At 37.1% G+C, this 21434-nt stretch overlaps 1 protein-coding gene across 7 annotated transcripts in view; it reads right to left on the bottom strand.

Moving 5' to 3' along the window:
• Positions 1–21434, bottom strand: part of NIPBL (NIPBL cohesin loading factor) — a 154507-nt gene that overhangs the window by 83702 nt on the left and 49371 nt on the right. For all 7 annotated transcript variants that reach the window (XM_074533099.1, XM_074533100.1, XM_014268313.3 and 4 more), the window contains 4 exons: positions 14638–14781; positions 12274–12439; positions 11008–11138; positions 1044–1143 (listed from right to left, as the gene is read on the bottom strand). In XM_074533099.1, coding sequence (XP_074389200.1) covers positions 1044–1143; positions 11008–11138; positions 12274–12439; positions 14638–14701 — 461 coding nt within the window. In that variant the 5' untranslated portion in view covers positions 14702–14781. The remainder of the gene's footprint in view (positions 1–1043; positions 1144–11007; positions 11139–12273; positions 12440–14637; positions 14782–21434) is intronic.

Here is a 21434-nt window from a genome sequence, read left to right as displayed (position 1 = left end):
CATACAGATAACATTGAGACAATAATACATGCACATTATTACTTACATTCTTATATGAGTTTCTCAAAATTAAAATAACCAAATAAATACATCAGAAAGTACATTACGAGCTATCACAACCCCAAGTTCTAAACAGGAACTCCACGAAGGTAAACTTCCACAGAAAGAAACAGCAAAGTATTTAACATAAGGATTTTGCAGGGATTTCAAGAGAACTTTGTACTATTCATTGTAATATTCACAGCTCAAACAACCTTTTTAGACATAAAAGTTTAAAAGTGTGTTGGTTGTTGTGAAGACACAGAACATTTCATTTGCCAGTTACAGTAACTTGAAGTGAAACCTGAAGGCAGTTTATTTTAATAATGATATCTAATAACTGAAGATCGGACCTGTTAAAGCCCAGTATCTGGGTTGAAACTACAAGCAGAACTCTCTCCTCTCATCCAGAGTATTTTAATATATTAATAAAAACCTAAATTATAGGTAAATGCTACTTGCAAATGCTCAAAAACTTAAAAACCCAGAAATCTGATAAGGAGTCTGCTGGAAGATTGGCTAAACTACTGGGCCTATCTTTCTGCAAGAAGCCTTTTGCATAACTGTTAGAGTAGTACTCTATGCTTTTAGTAATCTTCTTTCCTACAATTCTGCTAAACCAGAACTGGGACAAGCTGGAACACACCAGCCTATTCTGTCCTATCCTCTTACCACCAGCTTCAGCCTCTGATATGGGTAGAAGACAATCAGAGGGTAACAGGAGGCAGAGGGACTCCTTAGGCAGGAAAGAAAGTTTGGCCAAATTATGGGACGGAGTGAGAGAGAGGAGAATTCATCATGAATCCTTAGAATACAGGGATTAGCTCACTTACAGAAAGATGTCTCTTTACACCTGAAAACACTTACCCTGCCATCAGACAAATGCCAAATTTTTTATGACACTGACCATCTTTCACTTACATATTTGCAACAAGAATTGGCTGTCAGTGTAGCAACAACTTGTAGTTCACACCCCTCCCATCCCACTTAAAAGAAAGGATTACCTGGAAGGGCTATGTGAGATAGTGGTTTGTTGATAATTTGAAGATGCAGGACTACCACGCATGGAATTCTGAGAAATATTAAACTGTGACATCATCATCCCTATTAAAAAAAAGAGATAGCAGCATTACTATACACACATTTCCTTTTCAATCAATGAAGTATCTAATTTCCGAATTTATTACATACAATGAGATCATGAACTTTAATGACATTATAAAATTTGTTGACATTAGGATCATCTACCCACAACTAATACCTAATTGATAAAAAAATTAGAAATTACTGAATTCATGTATGATGTCCATTTTACATCATTACATAAAAAAGTGTCCTCCAAAGTTATGTTAATTCAGCTACAATATTAACAGTAGTTTCTTCATCTCTTCCTTAGAACTTCCTAACTTAAAATCTACTAGTAAAGAGAAACATTTTAAACCAGGTCATATATTCTGCACCCCAGGTTGGTGTGCACAATACTTGTCGTGCCAATAAGCAAAAGACTTTGCAGATTCACAAGTCAGAAGAACACAGAAAACTTATCTTCAGTTGTTGGAGCAAGCATAACAATCAGTCACTCTGGGTTGAGTGCTGCAAGATATTCTCATTGCTCCAGTAATATATTCAGTGCTCTCTTTCTACCCAGAGACAAAAGCTTTCTATTCCATCTCCATTAAGCTTAGAGGGAATGTCATCAAAGAAGGTGCTGAAATATTTCAGTTGCAAAGTAAAACCAATATCCCAACTGTGACTCCTACATCTAGTAGATAACCATACTCATGTGGCGGAAGTTTAGGTGCTGAACCAGCAGGCAAGCCACATGTATCATTGTTCTTGAAACTGGCTAATTTAAAAGGCATTTGGACAATGCCCTGAATTTGACTGAACTTTCAGTCAGCCCTGAAATTGTCAGGTGGCTGGGTTAGATAATCATAGTAGGTCACTTGCAACTGAAATATTCTATTCTATTCTGACTTACATCATTATAAAGGGGAATTTAAGGGAAACTTTTTTTTCCTCTCTTCAATACAGGAATAAAGAATATCCTAACAACTACATGACAAAGTGACACAGTAACACAAAATTGTAAATGAACTTGCAGTTATTTTAGTGACAGAATTTAATACCTTACAGTTAAAAAAGTGTTGGAACTCATGAACACACAGTGTCTTGGGAAACTACAACAAGTGATCTATAGCCTTAGGTAGAAGTTCATTAATAGTACAAGTATTTTAGACAGTTAGACAAAAGTCCTCAGTATGAAAATGTTGGAAGATTTGTTAATCCTACAGTTGCTAACACCAATTTCAATTACTACAATAATCACACATGCAAAACTATTTTCAGAAACCTTAAGAACCTTCAGAAACCTTCCCTGTCACCCTCTTTTCTCCTCTACTTTCTCCATCAGAGACAGTAATAATCCTGCGGGAATTAAGCCATTACTACTCCCAGCAGGTGGCAAATTCTGCATTCCATGTACTACTAATACTATAGCACACTAATACTGGGCCTGAACAGGAGTTAAAGTCCTGTGTTGTGTTAAAAAAGTTAGGTATTTCGATACTTCAATATAAGTACATTTCAGTGTCCGGAGTAACAGACAGGGACTCCTCAACTTCCACAAAATTTGTTTAAATGGATGCTGGTTGCCTCACATAGAGGCACATGAACATGAAATCTCAGGGATTTTTTATGCTGGAAGGAGCACCCAGCATGCCCGCTGCCCCCTCACCTCTTACTGCCACTCTCAACACAGCTAGGTACAACATTTCAGCCAAACAAGTAACATTCCTGTACAGAAAGCTGACATAATGTAACCATATCAGCATGAACTATTGTCCTCAAGTGACTTCATGATACTTGTATCCCCATTCATCTGTTTAGCCCAGAAATAAGTTTTGCACCCTTAAGACTTGTTCCTAGAGCAAATGGGGGAGAGAAGAAGCGCACAGTTTGTTCAGAGGAGAGAAGAAGTGCACAGTTTGTTATCAGAAACTGCACTTGCTCCCCTACATCCTTCTCCTGGACTGTGTTTTCTGCAGCACAGACAGACAGCTAGACAGAGCTCTCCTTTCCTTTTAGTCAGTTTGTAGCTAGGTGATGCACAGAAGTACCTTGACTGTGCCTTTTCTTTTTCTTGGAACTGTTCAAACTTACTCTAGAGTGAACATCCAGAATGGCACCAGGAGCTCACATCTGGGGCCGACCAGGCCTAGGATGCTGCATTCCAGCACGGCAGGGGCTGACAAGAGACTGAGTGAGCTGAGCTACAGCCCACGAAGGGAACTCTCTGAGTTTGTCATCTCTTCAGAGCAGTGAGTTCATTTTTAGTGCTGGTGAATGCTTTGCATGTTAAATAAACAGGTTTTTTCCACTTTTCTCCAAAGTCCTTTCCCAAACCAGGTGGGCAGGAGCACTGTTTGAATCTGCTTTCTAAAGGAACCCCTTTAGAGGTTTTCTCTGAAATTTGCCCTAAACCAGGACAAATACATTTTTTTGGCACTCAAAGTGAAGCATGAGAAAGTGGAAAAAGCCTGTCCTGGCTGCATTTTAGTTGCACTTTCACTGTATCGAGATAAAGTAATCAGTACCTATGTTGCTTGAATTCATGATGTCTCTCTGGGTGGAAGCCTTTACTTGTTTCTAGTCCCCAGGCTTTTTAAAGTTTTAATACCTTTCTAGTCCTTAGGCTCTTATCTGGAAATAGCTCCAGTATTGTCCCTAACACAGAGTTTTTACAGTAGAGGGCATGGATTAGAACAGTTATTGCACTGGGTTCATTGATAATGATTTATAGGGAGTTTACAAAGATACTAGAGTCTATTTAAGACAAGTATGGTTTCTTCGTCCTACCCTGCATTCTAGTTCCAGCAGCATGTTTTGGGAGCTCACTGGTAACTGCACCCAGTTTCTTAGAAGAAGAGCAGGGGATGAGGATTTTCAGCATTCCCTTTCCTTCTTCTCCTTTGAATATCTTAACTCACTTTTTCAGAATGTTCAGTTTCCCCTGAATGTTAAAGGGACCACCTTCCTAATATTTACTCTAGTAAGCTTCCTCTATATGGTCTACAGCTCCTCTAGAATGGAGGCTGAGATGTCCAAAGGAGTTAACAAGACCCCTGACCCAGAAACAGATCCTGGTGTAGAAAATAGGAGAGAATGGGCCCAATCCTGAAGGAATTTTCTGATCCCCCAGACTAAGAATTTTCACATTAACAAATTCAGAACCCAGACAATGTGGGGAAATATCTGGAAGAGAACTGCCATAATGACTTGAAGGAAAAAAAGATCATTGCAATAAGCTGGGCCCTGGCCTATGCTTATCACATGCCACTAGATACTGTAGGGCAGCAGATACCGGTGAGGGGCAGGGAGATGAATCAGCAGCTACCCCAGTCACTCAGGCTACAGCCAACACCCCAGGTTGTAGCTAAACCAGACAGTGAGCCTAAGCCACTGGCAGTCGCCGCAGGAAAGAAGCACGCAAGCAAAACTGATTGGGCAGTGATTGATGATGATGATCTGGGAGAAGGACCCTCAGTGCCAATTCCTGACACAAGTCAGAGTCAAAGCTACTGACACAAAATCAAAAGTCAAAGCAACTGACTCAAGATCAAAAGTCACTTTTGAGTCCTTTTCCCTGAAGAACCTTCATAGCCTAAGAAAATATTACACTTAATGACCTGATGAATCTGTAATTAGTTGGTTAGTCTATCTTTGTGATGCGGCAGGCAAGGCTGCAATTCTGGATAGTACTGAAGTGAGGCATTTGGGATCCCCGTCACTTGATCCTGTCATTGACCAAGGAATGATGAGGGGGGCTAACCCTCACAGCCTCTGGGCACAAAGATACCTGCATAAGGACAATCTCTATATGCAGCAAACCCCGTGGAAGACCACAGAAGAAGGGATTCAATGCTTGAGAGAAATGGCAGTGACAAAAACGGTCTTCTCAGATGACCTAAACACTTTAAATCCAGACTTGGTACCATGTACATCTGTGACGTGCCAAAAACTTACATGACTTAGGCTACAAAAATACGCTCCTGCTTCAGCAATAATGAAGTGGGGAAACAGGGAGGAGACTGTGCTTGATATGGCAAAGAAGCTCCAAGCACATGCAGATGCTGTACATGGCCCAACACATGCCAGAATCGCAGCTGTGAAAACATGTCTGCAGAACTTAGAAGATAAGATAGAGGAGAATCACGAGAAACCCAGAGATGAGATTAGAGAAGAAAAGAAAGAGGGCTTTCTGCAAATCTCAGCAGTACAGATCAGAAGCTCTAGTATCAAACGCAGATGTCCCTCAGATAGGGAGAGAAGCTACACCCCATGAACTGAGCTGTGGTTTTTCCCATGTGATTGTGGAGAAAACATGAGGAGATAGGATGGAAAATCTACTGCTCTGGCACGACTGGTGCTTAAATGAAAAGACAGCAAGACTCAGAGAAGAAGTTCCACCAAAAAAAGAAGCAGCTCCAGTAGCCTGTAGCCAAACTACCAGGTATGATGATAATGACATGTCTAATCCCCTTAACCTCCAAGACATACACTCGAGGAAAAAAGGAGAACCAAGATTAGAGGGGCTCTGCCTTTAACCAGGTAGAGAGTAGAGAAAATAATATTTTTAAGACTGTGTGAATTCATTGGCCTAGCACATGAAAACCACAAAAATATGAAGCCTTAGTCGACAACAGTGCACATTAATCCCATTGACACATGGGGGAGCAAAATCTATTTCTATTGCTGGTGTGACAGGGTCGTCACAAGACTTGACTTTAGTAGAAGCTAATATAAGCCTGACTGGAAATGAATGTAAGAAACATGCTACTCTGACTAGCCCAAAAGCCCCATGCATTTTACACAAAGATTTCCTCCAAAGTGAGTATTTAAAAATCCCAAAGGGACTCAGGTGGGTGTTTAAGATAGCAGCTGTTAAAACAGAGAGCGTCAAACAACTGAACACCTTGCCTGGACTATCAGAAAACCCAGCTGCAATAAGACTTCTGAAGGGAGAAGAGCAATGAGTACCAATTGCCGCTTTGACAGTGCACTGCTGGCAGTACAAAACAACTATGTGATTCCCATCCATAACATAATCTGTAAGCTAAAGAGCTGAAGAGTGATCAGCAAAAACCCACTCACCTTTCAACAGCTCATTTAACCTATATGCCAACCTGAAGGAGAATGGAGACTGACTATGAACTATCATGCCTTAAACTAAGTGACTCCACTATTGAGTACTATATGCCAGACACATTAGAGCTCCAGTACCAGCTGGAGTCCAAGGCTGTGAAATGGTATGCCACTATTTTCTCTATTCCTTTAACAACAGAATGCAGGCCTCGGTTTATCTTACATAAAAGGGAATGCAGTACACCTAGAACTGACTGCCCCTGGGGTGAAAGCACAGTCCTACCATCTGCCGTGGACTGATCAAAGCTACATTAGAAAAGGGTAAAGCTCCAGAACATCTGCAATACGTTGATGACATCACTGTGTAGGAGAGCACAGCAGCAGAAATGTTTGAAAAAGGAGAAAAAAATCATTCAAATTCTTCTAAAAGCCAGTTTCACTGTCAAAAAAAGCAAAGTTAAGGGATCTGCTCAAAAGATCCAGTTCCTGAGAGTAAAGTAGCAAGATAGATTGTGTCAAATTCCCACTGATATCATCAACAAGATCACAGCAATGTCTTCACCAACACAAAAGAAATACAAGCTTTCTTAAGTGCCCTAAGTTTTTAGAGAAGGCATATTCCTAAACACAACTAGATTGTAAGCCCTCTCTACCTGGTCACCCACAAGAAGAACTTAGGGCTTTCCAGGGGAGCCCTAAACAACAACAAGCCTTCACCCAGATCAAGCAGAAAATCACTCATGCAATAGCCCTTACCCCAGTCAAGACAAGACCAGATATAAAGAATGTGCTCTACTCTACAGCTGGAAGCCATGGTCTGCCCTAGAGCCTTTAGCAGAAAGTGCCTAGTAAGACTGAAAGTCAACAACTAAGATTTTAAAGTTGAAGCCACAGAGGGTCTAAAGCCAACTACACTCCATCAAAGCAAAAACTTATAGCGGCCTACGGCCGAGTCCAAACCGCCTCAAAAGTAGTCGGCACTAAAACACAACTCCTGGGGCCCTGACTACCAGTGCTAAGGTAGATGTTCAAAACAGAAGTTACCTCTATCTACCATGCCACCAAAGCCACAGAGAACAAGTATAGTGCTCTAATCATACAGCACACCAATATTAGAAACCTAAATCACCCTGGGATTTTTGAGATCATTACAAATTGGCCTAAAAGTGGAAACTTTAGTCTCACTAATGAAGAGAAACAAGAAATGACACAGGCTAAAGAAGCTCCACCATACAACCAACTGCCGGCAGCAGAAACACATTATGCTGTTTTTACTAATAGTTCCTGTTGCATTGTAAGGATAAAATGAAATTAAAAAGCAGCTGTATAGAACCCAACACAACAAATCACAAAATCTACTAAAGGAAAAGGTAGATCAAGCCAACTCATTAAACTCAAAGCCATTCAACTAGCCCTAGACACTGCTAAAAGGGAGAAATAGCCAAAGCTCTACCTCTACACTTAATTCATAGAAGTAGCCAATACTCAGTGGGGATAGTTAGAAAAAAAAGCCAATTAACAGCGTAAAAGAAAACCAATTTAGGCTGCTAAAGAGTAAAAAGACATTACTACCAAAATAGAGAAACTACCTATAAAAGTCTGCCATGTAAATGCCCATATCCCCAAGAGTAAAGCTAATGAGGAGCACCAAAACAATCAACAGGTAAATCAGGCTGCAAAAATGAAAGTGTCAAAAACAGACTTAAATTCACAACACAAGAGAGAGCTGTTCCTAGCTAACGAGGCTAATGATGCCTCAAGTCATCAAGGTAAAGGTGCCTCTTATAAGTAGGCACAAGACCAAGGAGTAAATTTAACCATAAACAGTATTTCTCAAGTTATTCATGACTATAAGACGTGCACTGTGATCAAACAAACCAAGCAGCTAAAACTCCTATAATATGGCAGGCAGTAGTCCAAATAGAAGCACAGGTAGGCCTGGCAAATTAACTACATCACACTGCCCCAGACACGCCAAGGTAAGCACTATGTGATCACAATAATAAAAGCCACCACAGGATGGCTGGACACCTACCCTGTGTCCCATGCTACAGCCTGTAACACCATTCTAAGCCTTAAGAAACAAATCCTTTAAAGGCATAGTACCCCTAAAAAAATTAAATCAGACAACAGGACTCCTTTCAAAAACAGCCTTATCAACACCTAGACTAAAAAACATGGCATTAAGTGAGTATATCATATCCCCTACCACGCACCAGCTACAAGCAAAATAAAAGTGTACAATAGACTGTCAAAAACCACCTCAAAAACACTGAGTACAAGATCTTCCAAAAATTAAAAGCAACATCTAGCAAAGGCCACCTAATTAGTTAATACCTCAAGTTCCACCAACCAAGCAGGCCCTGCCCAATCTGAGCCACTGCATATAGTAGACAGAAACAAAGTCCCAGTGATGCACGTCAGAGGTTTGTTAGAAAAGACAATAAAGATCAGTTCTGCCTCAAGTACAAACAAATGCAGTCATAGAGTTATCTTTGCTCAAAAACCAAGTTACACATAGTAGATAACTCAGAAAGATGAAACAACACAATGTGTACCTCAGGGAGATCTGATTATTAAGTAAGAACCATATGCAAATATCACTGTTTACTAAATATTACTGCCATTGTCTAGATATAGCTACATACTATATGTATATATGTATTGTATAATGTATGTGATTATAAAGTTAGAATATATGCTAGTTTTAGTACTAAGCTAACACTATAGAGATAAGGAATAGAATGTCCTATGGTGACTTTATGGTGCTTGTATCCCCATTCATGTGCTTAGCCCAGAAATAAGTTTTGCACCTTTAAGACTGATTCTGAGAGCAAAAGAGGAGAGAAAAGAAGCACAGTTTGTTATCAGAAACTGCACTTGCTCCCCTGCATCCCTCTCTCCTAGACTATGCTATCTGCAACACAAACAGATAGCAGGACAGAGCTCTCCTTTGCTTTCAGTCAGTTTTTATCTAGCTAAGGCATAAAAGTTCCCTAGACTATGTTTTTCTTTTTCTTAGATCTGTTCAAACCTACTCTAGACTAAAAACCCAAAAAACCCACAAAACCTACCGGGGCCTAAGACACTGGATCCACTGCCGGACAGACTAATAGAAAACAAAGCAAGCCAAGCTACAGTCCACTAAGGGAACTTTCTGGGTTTGTCACTTCTTCAAAGCAGCAAGAAATTTTATTGTTTAATGTTGTTCATTCTTTATGTTAGTGAATACTTTGCCTGTTAAATAAACAGGTTTTTTCCACTCTTCTGCAAAGAAATCTTTTCCCAAACCAGTTAGAAGAGGGGCTGCTTAAATCTGCTTTCTAAAGGAACCCCTTAGAGGTTTTCTCCCCAGTTTGCCCTAAACCAAGACAACTATACAGACAAAGTTTCAATTTTGTGGTTAAAGTACAGAGTGCTCTTTTTAAGGACTTAAAAAAATATATCTATTTGTTTTCTCCTCCCTAATTTAAAACATGCTTTTAATCACAAATGTGGTAGTTTCTGGGTTAAATGAATGACAGAAAACATAATTAATTTTCTAATGCAATTCAAAAAAATCCCCTAATTAACTTAAATCTATGACGGAAAGCTCTCACTTCTCTATCTCTCTTTTAGACGGCAGGGGCAAGACATGGAAGGCCCAGTCCAGGTAATTTAACAGAAAAAAAAGAAAGAAAAAAACCCCCAAAACTAAACTAAACGCTCCCCAACAACAAAAAAACAGGTTTTCCAAAGTTTCCAGACAGGTACCTATATAGGTGATAATGATATAATGAAAAAGAGTAAAAACAAGCCCCAAACACTGGGTCTGTAATGGATTTGAAATTAGTCTGTGGCCATTTAGCACTACAGTATGTTTTACTTTTTACATTGTTGTCATATTACTACATAGCACAGAAAACACCATCCTTGCAGAAACATTACTAGAATGAGATTCCCTACATATTACTCCCAGTCTTACAACAATTTTTCTTCTTCTAAAAAAGTGATATGCATAAATCCATTTTAGCATTCCTACCAAATGGAAAAGAATGCTCTTCATAAAAACATAACTCAAGTTACAAGTTACATAAAAAAATCTTGTACAACTAAACTGTACTACAGCAGTATACATGCTTTAACTAGGATGGCTCAACAACAGGTGATTTTTCAGTGACATACATATTCTTATTAAAAAGTGCATGTGTTAAATTTTTTCCTTTTACACGCAGAAGAGCACTTGAGTTCTTGCATAAATGTAAAAACATTATTGAAGTAACTGACATTTATGGAAAGATGCATAAGATTTTAGTCTCCCAAAAAGCATAAATAGGTTAGAGCTGTAGGGCAGCACAAGTTACTAAGATGAGGAATGGCACGGAGGAACTATTAAGGATGCCTCAGTCAACCTTATTCCTTACTCCAGAATGGTTAAGAACTCTCACTGCAGTGATACACTAGAATCATATAGATTTTCAGTAAGATCAATACATATGTTTTCAACTTCAATTATTTACCAAGACAAACATATGAACATATGAAAGCATAAAAAATTCAAAATAACATTGTTTCAAAATAAAATCCAATTACTTATTCTAGAGATTACACTTTGAGGTGAAATGAAACAGTTTTTAGAATAATACCTGGTAGCTTTTATTTTCCATCTTTTTACTATACAATTGCTCTTAAAAGATGTTAAGGTACATAGCTTTAAATCACTATCAAACACAAGGCAAGGCATAAATACGACCACTGTGCTCCATATATATTTGTGGTTAGTATCAGTCCCCTAGATTTACAGAACAACATAAAATTAATCAATAGATAATCAAAAATCCTTACCGCTTTGTACCCCGTATCTGTTTTGCATGCTTTTCTCCCTGAAAACATTAGGATTCCTTGCCAGAATAGCCTGCAGCAAGACTGGTATATCTCCTTCTGGATCATCACTGCCAAGGTTATCTTTCAACTCTCTGGAATTGTGGAAGTAAGCAAATAAAGAGGCAAATGCATTTTCAAATTATAAGAAACTATGAGTCAAGTAAAAAGAAACAAAAACCAAAAAAACCAAAAAAAAACCAAAACCAAAATGAAAGAAGACAATTTACCGTTAAAATATATGAAAAATCAAGTCTGCAAAGCACTGCTTCCTGCCTCTAGTTTTTTTCACCCTCTTCCTTAAGGAATGGCAGAAGAAATATTCCTGCAAGTCCTCCCAATTATTTTCTGTTACTAAGCTCTTACATATATGTGGCTGTCAGTTTAAGATTCTCATACGAAGTATCTTAGGCACATTTTTATATTGTGGTCATCTCTACAAAAGAGCACTTTGGCATAACACCAAGAACATATTGCTGTAGGAGTGAAAATAACATATGTATCAGTGTATAACATTCAGCTAACTGTAACATTCAGGTTTCAACCCAATGCTCTGAAAATCTTTTTACTTTGAAAAGGGGAAATTGGCATATATTTGAGATCACAGGATTCCCTGTGAACCATAAAGAAATGTAATGGATTTTCTACAAATGCATCTGTGCACTCACTTCTTGTATGCTTTGAGGACTTTTAAAAGCTACTTCCATTTGAACAAAACAGTTAAGGAAACAACAGTATTGTCAACATAAAACAATTCAAGGGACACCAGGGAGAAATAAAAAAAATAACAAAAAGAGAACACATTAGCATACTTAATGGCTCAGTTGCTAAACCACTTAAGTTCAATACCTAATCAGAACTGACACCTAATCAGGTGTCAAAATTTTTCTTGGGTATGCAATTTGTCTGTGTGCATTAGTGACTGATACTGAATGCAAATTAGTATTGCCCGATCAACACCATAAAGTCTGCACTCTAACCTACCAAGAAGGGAATAAGCGTTAGATCTGTAAAATAACTCCACAGTTAGGTGTAAGGGCTGATGGACAATTATTAACATTGTCTGAATGAAACATCTGACTCTTATATTGCGATCACTTACTAAGCAAACCTAAGGAAAAACCTGCACATTCTAATTTTCATATTCTCACAAACATCTTTCTCAATCCAGTAAATTTTCATTTCAAGGAGTAAGGATGGCGATCTGATGTAGAAGTTCAAAATACATACATGTGATCTGTTGACACCTGATTGAGACTGTGGACGAGCTGTGAAACCAGATTTTCATCCCTGCAAGCCAGAAGGCAGTTCACCTCTTCAGCTATCCGTCCATTGAAAAGCAGGCTTTTTGTTGTGGTAGCAGGTAAAGGTGATGGAAGAGGCAGCTGGTTCAAAACTGTTTTTAGAAAAGAGGAAATACTTTATAATCATTTCATGAGGCACAAACACACAAATGTGGACACCCCCTTACTCTCTTACGAGATTAAGAAAGAAAACCCAACAACTAGATTTAAAACACAGGGAACACTTCTGAATTTTTTAATTCTTAAATTCACACAAAGAAGCACACATTCCCACTCACATACCCATAACTGGACTATCTAAACACTCCAGAATATTAAGCTCTTTATTACATTATGGCACCCTTCTCCTGGAGCCAAAAGCATTGATAAAAAAAAGGAAATGCAAAATTTTTGTAGTTACATGAAGCACTGTAAGGGCATTGACGATTTCAGTTTTCTACTCTGATCTCAATATTTAATTAGTGTTACCACTTTATCATAAAGTCTTTAAAGAAAAACCAAAAAAACTCCAACTAATCAGAAAAACCAAACAACCCAACAATCAATGAAACACACTAATTAAATTCACAGTTTACTCTTATCTTCTTGTATTTATTCTTATGTAAACCATCTTCTCAAGACAACCCAGTTGCTTGGTGTGCTCATTGCAATGTCAATTCAATCAGAAAAACTTACTCAGAAATCTCATGAAAAGATTTAGTGAAAACACTATTTCAATCAGAAATTTCAATTTCTTAGAGCATTTTTAGGTCTTAAGACATAACAAGGAAGTGCACATATAAGAAGGTTTGACCCAGATGACTGCAGAGTTACACAGACCAGAGGAGGTTAAGCCAGGAGCGGCCAAAAGGCTAGATAAAGAGTAAGGCCACCTCAGCTGGTTCAGGAAAACAAGTTGACTCTTGGCTTGGTAAGAGTCAGCTTGGCTGACTCTGAGCTTACTCTCAGCTGGTAATTGCAAGTTACCATGCTGATCACATCCCTGAGATCAAGGTTTTAACAGAACCATTACAAACAATTTCAGAAAAAACCCCCAATCAAAGTGAAACATATTTTTTGATTATTTTGTATTTTGAAATTGAAAAAGTGGGGTGATTCCAGCATTTTTACCCCTTGTAATGTATATAATTGCTGTACTTAGGAATAAATTACAATTCAAATAAAAGTTTGTAATATATTAATATCAATAGCTTTCATTACTTGCAGCAGATTACCTTGAATGTGCCTGAAACTTCGAAAAATTAGCAAAATCAGCAAAACATATTGATTATGCTTTAGCATCAATTTAGCTAGCCTACTCTACTGCCTTCAGGATGATCATATCATCCATGTTTTCAGGGCAACTGGCCTTGTCCATTACAGTTCCGTAATTAAAGGAACTCTTGCACCAGAATTTGATCAGTGATTTCCACCAGTTAAGCAACCTTACCTGCAAACACTTAATTCTGGAAAACTCTCCATAGCCAGAAACCTACTATTTGCATCCTGAAGGTCTGATATTAGATGAACATGGTCATACACAGATACACACTTAAATACATAACCTGCATTTTTCACTTCAATATTCCAGAATATACCAGAAGTACATGAAGTGGGTTTTTCCTCCAAAACATCTTTCTTTTTTACTGTGAGCAATTAAATTCAATTGCTGGATATATACTTCTAGTGTTTCTTGGAAAGCCTCCAATTTTCAACAGTGTAACAACAGAAGTGCTTAGAAGAAGCACCTAAGGTCACTGAGTCCACTTATCCCCAAACAGACAACTGAGCTACAAAATATTTCTTACACTACATAAATAAGATGCCTCTCTGTCCCAGCTGCTCTTACCGCAACGGTTGTTCCAGGTCCTCACTATAGAATAATAAATCTCCTCTTAATTTTCACTAGAAATTATTTTTTGGTCACATTACAATGATTTGGCTCTGTGCCAATATCAGTTTGTAAGGTAAATAGTTATTTTTCTTTCCTTGCATATTTTCTTCCTGACGTACTTAAAGTCAGCATACACACTTCACATACTCCCTTTGCTGGCTGAACAGAAAAAAAAAAAAGACTCAAGTTCAGCTTCTTATTTTTATTCTATTTTTATTCTATTCTATGGTTTTGTTGGATAGACTTTTACAATTAAAGCAATAACAAGGCTAACATATTTAATGATAAGTCTGATTTTAAACAGATTTAACTGTAAGAACTTTAAAAATAAAACTATTTTAGAATTTTGAAAATGCAGATATTTACCAAAGAGGTAGAAAAAAACATAGTAAAGATGAGAAAAAGAAGAGTACTTACGGTCCGTAAGACTAGCAATCCCTGCAAGAGTAGTGATGGGAACATGAGGCATATCCCCATTCATCCTGAAGTTCTGGGAGAGTAGTGCCTACACAGATATTTCAGTTCAGGTGCCAGCTATCATTACTTCCCATCTCCCAAGCACTAAACACAAAACAAAAAGAACAAAACCAAATAAAATCTCTCAGTTTACTTTTTAAAATTTTTACATTCATGAACATAAATGAAAGAGACCGTACTACCTTTAGCTGCATACTAAGTAAATTTTTTCAAGAGTGGGTAGAACAGTGCAGATTCTAAGTAACAAGTGGCATTAGCAAATTAAAGGGCAAGCTTCCTTCTGGTCTCAGAAGCAACCTCTTCATCAAAAAAAAGATGCAAGATAAGACAACAAAAAAAAGTCCTTCAAGTTATTCAACACTGACTGAAAAACTGGTAACAAAACTTCTAACTGTTCATGCTGAAGTGTAATCACACTTAATGCATAACCAGTTTAAGTAATTAGCTGTTACATTCACTTCCCAGTATTGCAGAAGAAGGCATTTTCATAAAGAGACTAGTGAAACTAAAAGGAGTAACTTACAGATTCAAAAATAAAGAAGCAAACATATTGACAAATACAAAATCTAAGTACATCATAGAAGCAGTAGCTATTTCAAAATAAATTTGACAATATCTCTTCAATACATAACTCTCTCTGGTCAAACTACTACCAGAAATTCTAATTACTCCTCTTAGGGAAAAAAACAAAGTTTTGCGACCACTGAATTAGCTCACATCTTTCCTGTAAAACAGCACATTTGATATTCAACAACAGAAAAAGCAATTAGTTCAATTGGATTTCACTAATTATAAAGATCCCAAACATAAGCAAGTCCACACTGCTAAAAGAAACTCAAAAACTGCAGTTCCAAACCATCAAACATCACACACTATAATCCCCTAGTATATTGTGAAATTGGCATGATTTTTCTGAAGACATTAAAGGAATTTGCTATGCGGTTACCTGTTGCCGACAGGCATTTGTGTTGACAGGCTGTTGACAGTAAAGAGTCCTTACACAAGCATTTCTCTTATCTACTGAAATGCTGAAATCATGATTTACTTACTTTAAGCCTACATTTTTGAGAATTACATATAAAATATATACAAACCACTAGGTCCTTATAGGTTTTGATAATTGTATATAAAATGCATACAAATCAACCGATCCTTATGATTTCCTTAGTAATGTTTCTTAGTAATATTATTTCTTATGCCACACCAACGTGGCAACATATGGCAATACATAAAGCACCACTGCTTATGAATACATACAGACTCTAAGACAAGGAAAAGAAATGTTACAAGGCTTTTTGTGCTCAAAGTTTTCATCAGCCAGTGAAATTACCTTTTCAAATTTTCCCTAACAGCATGTTCTTTGAAAAACTGAGGTTAAACAGAACTGAGAGTGAATGACTTCCTTTGCCACAGCTGCCACAGTCTCATTCTGACCTAAATTACTTTTTTAAAATTAAAAATATAGTACATTGCCAATACAGAAATATAGTCAGTAAGGAAAATGCTACAGACAGATACTCTGTGTGGATTGCTGCGCTTGGAGTTTTTTTTTAATCCAGGAGAAAACTTCCATCAGAACAGTTTCAAGTACTACTCAATACCCAAGGGTTTTTACCCTAAATGAATACAAATATATGCAGAATTTCAGTGGTTGCCTAGTTCTACAAATAAGCAATTCTTAAAAAGAAATTTTAAGAATCAAAGAAAATATGCTAAAAGAGTCTCATAATGAGTCTTCAGCAAAAAACGCACAGGAGATAACACTTCTAAAATCCAAGTTTTCACTGAAAGCCTAGAAACTAAAGAACACCTTTCACACATAAATTGTATTTACTATAAAAATATCATGTCTGATGACTTCTCCCGACTGAAAATGCATGAAAGGAAAGACCACGTCACTAGCCAGTATTATTGGAAATTTTTATGTAGCACAGAAACAATACAATATAATTCCTCCAAAATCACACACTTAAAATTAGAAACGTTCTCCACAGATATATGGTAAGAACCTGAACCTGGCAAAGTCCAGACCTCAGAGTGGAGCAAGTGCAGTGAGCAGGGGAAAAGTAAACTTTCTTTGTAAGAGAAGAGTAAAAGGGGTTGGTTTGTTTAACTAACAAAACAAAGGTCAAGAGGGGATGTGGTTGCTCTCTCTAAGGCAGTCAAAGAAGGCTACAAAGGAAGAAAGCCACAGAGCAATGCTAACACAACAATAAATGGGCACATAAATGCAAGCAAGAAGAAAACCAGAACAGAGTTTTTCACCATCAGAGCTGTCAATTTCTCCAATAGTCTTACATTAGTAGAGATAACCAACACCACTACTCCAAAGATGGATTGTACAGATGTTACAGAAGGGACAGGATGTGGTTGCCTGCACCAGCTGAGGGCTAAGCATGGCAATTCAAGAACTCCACCTCTGACATTATGAAGTTTCTGTAAGCATGATGAAATGAATAAACAGATGAGAATAAACAAGAGAGAAAGAGAGACTGATGGGATTAAGTGATGGGATTAGTTTACAAAACAAACACAATATGAAGAAACCACATAGTCATATCTGGATCCAAATACTAAATCTGTCTTGTTGAGGGCAAAATTGCATCTGTTATAAAACTGGCAAACAAGGTGGGATTCAAATCCAGAAGCAGACACCAAGATCCAGTGAAACTACACCTCAAATTTAATTCTACTGAGAACATAAGAAAACCCATTAATTTTAAGATTTTAAAATCCCAAGGAGTTAGAGGAATAAAGATCGACAGCTCAAGACAATTGTTCCATATAAAATATCAGCACAGCATGTAACAACAGCTTGACTGTTAGACAAGTTTTGTTGGGGTTTTTCTCCCCTACCTCCATTCCCCAAATATAAAAAGAGTTAAAAGTGCTATTGTAGCAGCTTACTATTAGTCCAGAAGAACAATCATTTTCAATATCTAAAAATTTTCCATTGCCAGGATTGTTCAGTAGTTGTTAAAAACAGTGTAATATTTTTATCCCTTAACTGGAAAAATGAAATATTAGCTGAATTAAGAAAATCAAAGATCTGCAGCAGAAGGCTTTTAACCAATGTATTAGAATGTAGTGTAGCAGTTCAGAAAAAGTACAAGAAATCCAGTCTATATAAATGTATGAGGTCTTGTACATTTAGTATATAGGTATTTATGCACTTGTTTCTTTATAAGAAAGAATGGATACCACAGAAGACATTTTTGGGAGGAAGGAATTGCAGTGAACAAAGGAAGCAACACAAAGAATCCCTCAGTGAAACGAAAACCGTGAAATGGCAGCGTATCTAAAGAATAACGCAGGAAAAAGTTATCATAATATACACTAATATAGAAAAGCCAAGCCAACTTAGCAAGGAAAGTAGTATAAAAAAAGTTTAGGCTGTGGTTAACATGTACAAATTTAAAGTGTTACTTTTGTAAGTTATCCTTTTCCCTTTTTTTATTTTTTTTTAATTATCTATATTACCCTTTACTGCAAAGGCAAAATTAAGGGAGGAAGAGAGGATGAAAGTAAGCTGGGAACAATTTAAGTACAGACACTGATATCCAGCAAAGAGAAACTACAAGCATAAAAGGAAAAAAAAAAAAAAACCAACAACCCAAGCAAACAAAAAAAAATTACTCTGTAAAAATAAAATAAGAAATAGAAATAAACTGCAGTTGTATTTTTTCAGATGTTGTAGCATTTAACTATCAATTAAATGATGAGAAGACTCTGACCACTGGTTATCATATAATGGTACAAGCTCTGCATTTATGAAACATTCCTCTTGGTTGAGAAACTGTCGTGTCTCCAACAAAAACACCAGGTTTTCTGCAGCTTTGCTGTGTGCATGCATGAGAAGAGTAAAAAACAAAACAAAAGGAAAAATCTGTTTACGCAGTAATACAAAAAGGCTCAGCAGCAAAGCACAGATAAGTAACCAATCTCAGTACTGGGCAGTTTCCTATGTATGTTTAAATGTTTCATTTCTCATTCTCCAGGGTATTCTTTAACTTATTATATCTTCAGATTTAAAACAATGTATTATATGTAAGTGACCTGATATTTTCCAAGAAGTAAAAAGGTAGACGAAAATTAAATTTTAAAGAAAAGTTATGATATTAGATATCTATACTTTTCTTTTTAAAATACATTCTATGAAGTAAAGTACTTCAAACAGTCTTGTTTTATTTTGCTTAGATTATGAAACCTTTATTTAGCATTAAAGTACTTTAAAAAGCAGTTTCAGTTTCCTATATGTTGAATAACATCATATAGATATAACCACAGCATCATGATCTTGACTTTTCCTCATCTACATAAGAAAATTAAACTAGTATAACTATGTATTAGCTAATTCATAATTTAGATGAAGAGTGGACATTTTCTTTTAAATCAGCAAACCTGAATCACAAATTTATGAATCATTGTCTCTCAGTTTTAAACTTCTACATTTTGCAAAAAGCTACTTTTCTTGTTTGTTATTACACAAATCTCTGCTATCAGTCCATAAACTATCCTTTAAAAATGCTTAAAGAATGAGAATCACAAGGAGAATAAATTAATATCCTTTAGTTCTCATTCAGGTAAGATACTGTGACTGAGGTGCATCGGACAGATTTATCCACAAGAGGGCAGATTTCTGGTTTCTATTCCAGAGCTACAGTTTATACAGCGACACTAAGTTTCCACAACTAAATGCTTTCAAAAATACCTCTAACATACTAAAGAAGGAGATACAGTTGACAAAACATAATCTAATACTTAGGTATCTGGGGAGGGGCAAGCATACACATTTACAATATAAAGCATTTAAAGCTGATTCAATCTCAAAAAAAGTCAGCATTGGAAATGAACAGTGAACATATATTAATCAGCTGCCTGATGCAGCTCTCTAAGGTTAAAAGAGTAACACAAGAAAACATGAAGCTACTGTATATTTATTTAAGTTGACAGCCAAAGAGGTGGTTGCAGCATGTGGGTGGAGGTAAAGGAAAAGGGAGGGTGCAAGCAGGGAAGAGTGTGTATGTGTGTGTATACTAGTGAAATATGCATCTTTCATTCATAAAGTGATCAGACAGCAGAAACAGTGATGCTGACAAAACAAGTGAAAAATTAAGAAGTTTGAGATAAGGATTACCTAGTACAACTTCTAAACCAGTATTAGCATAATGTGTTTTCCTATAGTAAGTGCTCATATCAACACAAACTACAATCATGGTAAGAAAAAAACCCTTAGTGAAAAGTACTATACTATACAACTGTAAGTTGCTTACCAGTATAAAGCAATCTTTATGGAAAAAAAATTAAAGCAGCCAGCTTTTTAATCTGTAATTACTACCCAATTCCTTTGGGCTCTGCTGCTCTGATTTGATAAACAATGACACTGATGCCTCTCCTGCCCATGAGATACCAGTGGCAGTGACACCACAATACACAAGAAGAGCAATCCCAGCACAAGCAGTGAAAGCACAGACACAATAAGACTGGTCTGTGGATTCAGCCAAAGACACCCCCTAACGCAGGAGGGGGTATTTCTATCAGGATAAGCATCAGTCGTGCTCTGCACCTGTAAAAAGTCTTTCTGGGGAAAGAAATAAAGTGAGTTGACACAATTGGACCATGCCCAAATTCTGACCAGGCCATTTGTAGAGAACAGACGCCTACAAGTAAAATTTGCAGCTTCCCAGATCTGTGGGACAGTGGGACTGAACACAGCCATGGCAGTTTTGCTGACACTGAGCTGTGTGATGCAGTGCCACGTTGGAGGGAAGGGGTCACCCCAAAGGACCTGGACAGGCTTGACAAGTGGGACCATGCAAACCTTGTGAAGTGGAGCAGTCGTGATACTAACCATCACTGAGAAACAAACATGAATGGAAAACATCAACCTACTTCAGCAGCTCATACACTTATTTCTCATCTGCAGTACGTTTTCCGCATGCAATTTTTACTCCAATGAAGAAAGCAAAGCTCTTTTGAGTAAGCATAGCCCTTGTGCTTGCTCAGGCACGTATCAGTGGCTGATATTAGATATAGTTCACTCTATTGGAAGAAAATAGCTAAGGGATGTATAGAAGAGCAAAAGCAAATCAAAGAGTTCATTTAAGTGAGCTCTGGCAAATGGAGAATACTTTAGGTTGCAATACCCATCTTCATTCATAAAATAGTTGAGATAGGTATTAGGGAGGAAGTAGCAGATTAATTTTTTCCAACTTTCTGGAATGTCTCATATTAGCTGTTAGTAGTGCTGCCCTTTCCTAAACACTGACATTTACTTGTATTTTAAAGATTTTTTCATCTCTTATTTGGCTGGAACTTAACCAGACAAAAAGCCTAGTGATTAAACACTGAACCAAAACCTACTTAATACAGTAGTCTCTTCCAATTTTTAATTTTGCATTTCTGTCCTTGAACTCTCTCAGATGCTATGTAACCTTTACAAAACAAAACTGGTATGAAATTAATCTCTTGAGGCAGCAGCTGATTTTATACAAGTCTTCATGACAAACAATTTTTGCCTCTTTTATGACTTTGAAAATAAATTAAAATCCCTCCAATGTTCTTCCATATACACTAAGAAAACAGATTCACCAGTATATCATTTCTTTAGTAATCCACAATAAACAGAAACATAAAATTCTATACAAACAGATTTAGTGAGCTGCATTTCAAAACCACATCAGTGCATCTTCACACTACAATTAATATTGATCAGTGATATGTTGTTTGCCCTAATA

The sequence above is a fragment of the Zonotrichia albicollis genome, chromosome Z, assembly GCF_047830755.1.
Source record: "Zonotrichia albicollis isolate bZonAlb1 chromosome Z, bZonAlb1.hap1, whole genome shotgun sequence".
NCBI classification, from domain to species: domain Eukaryota; kingdom Metazoa; phylum Chordata; class Aves; order Passeriformes; family Passerellidae; genus Zonotrichia; species Zonotrichia albicollis.
This window is presented reverse-complemented; position numbering and strand designations above follow the sequence as displayed.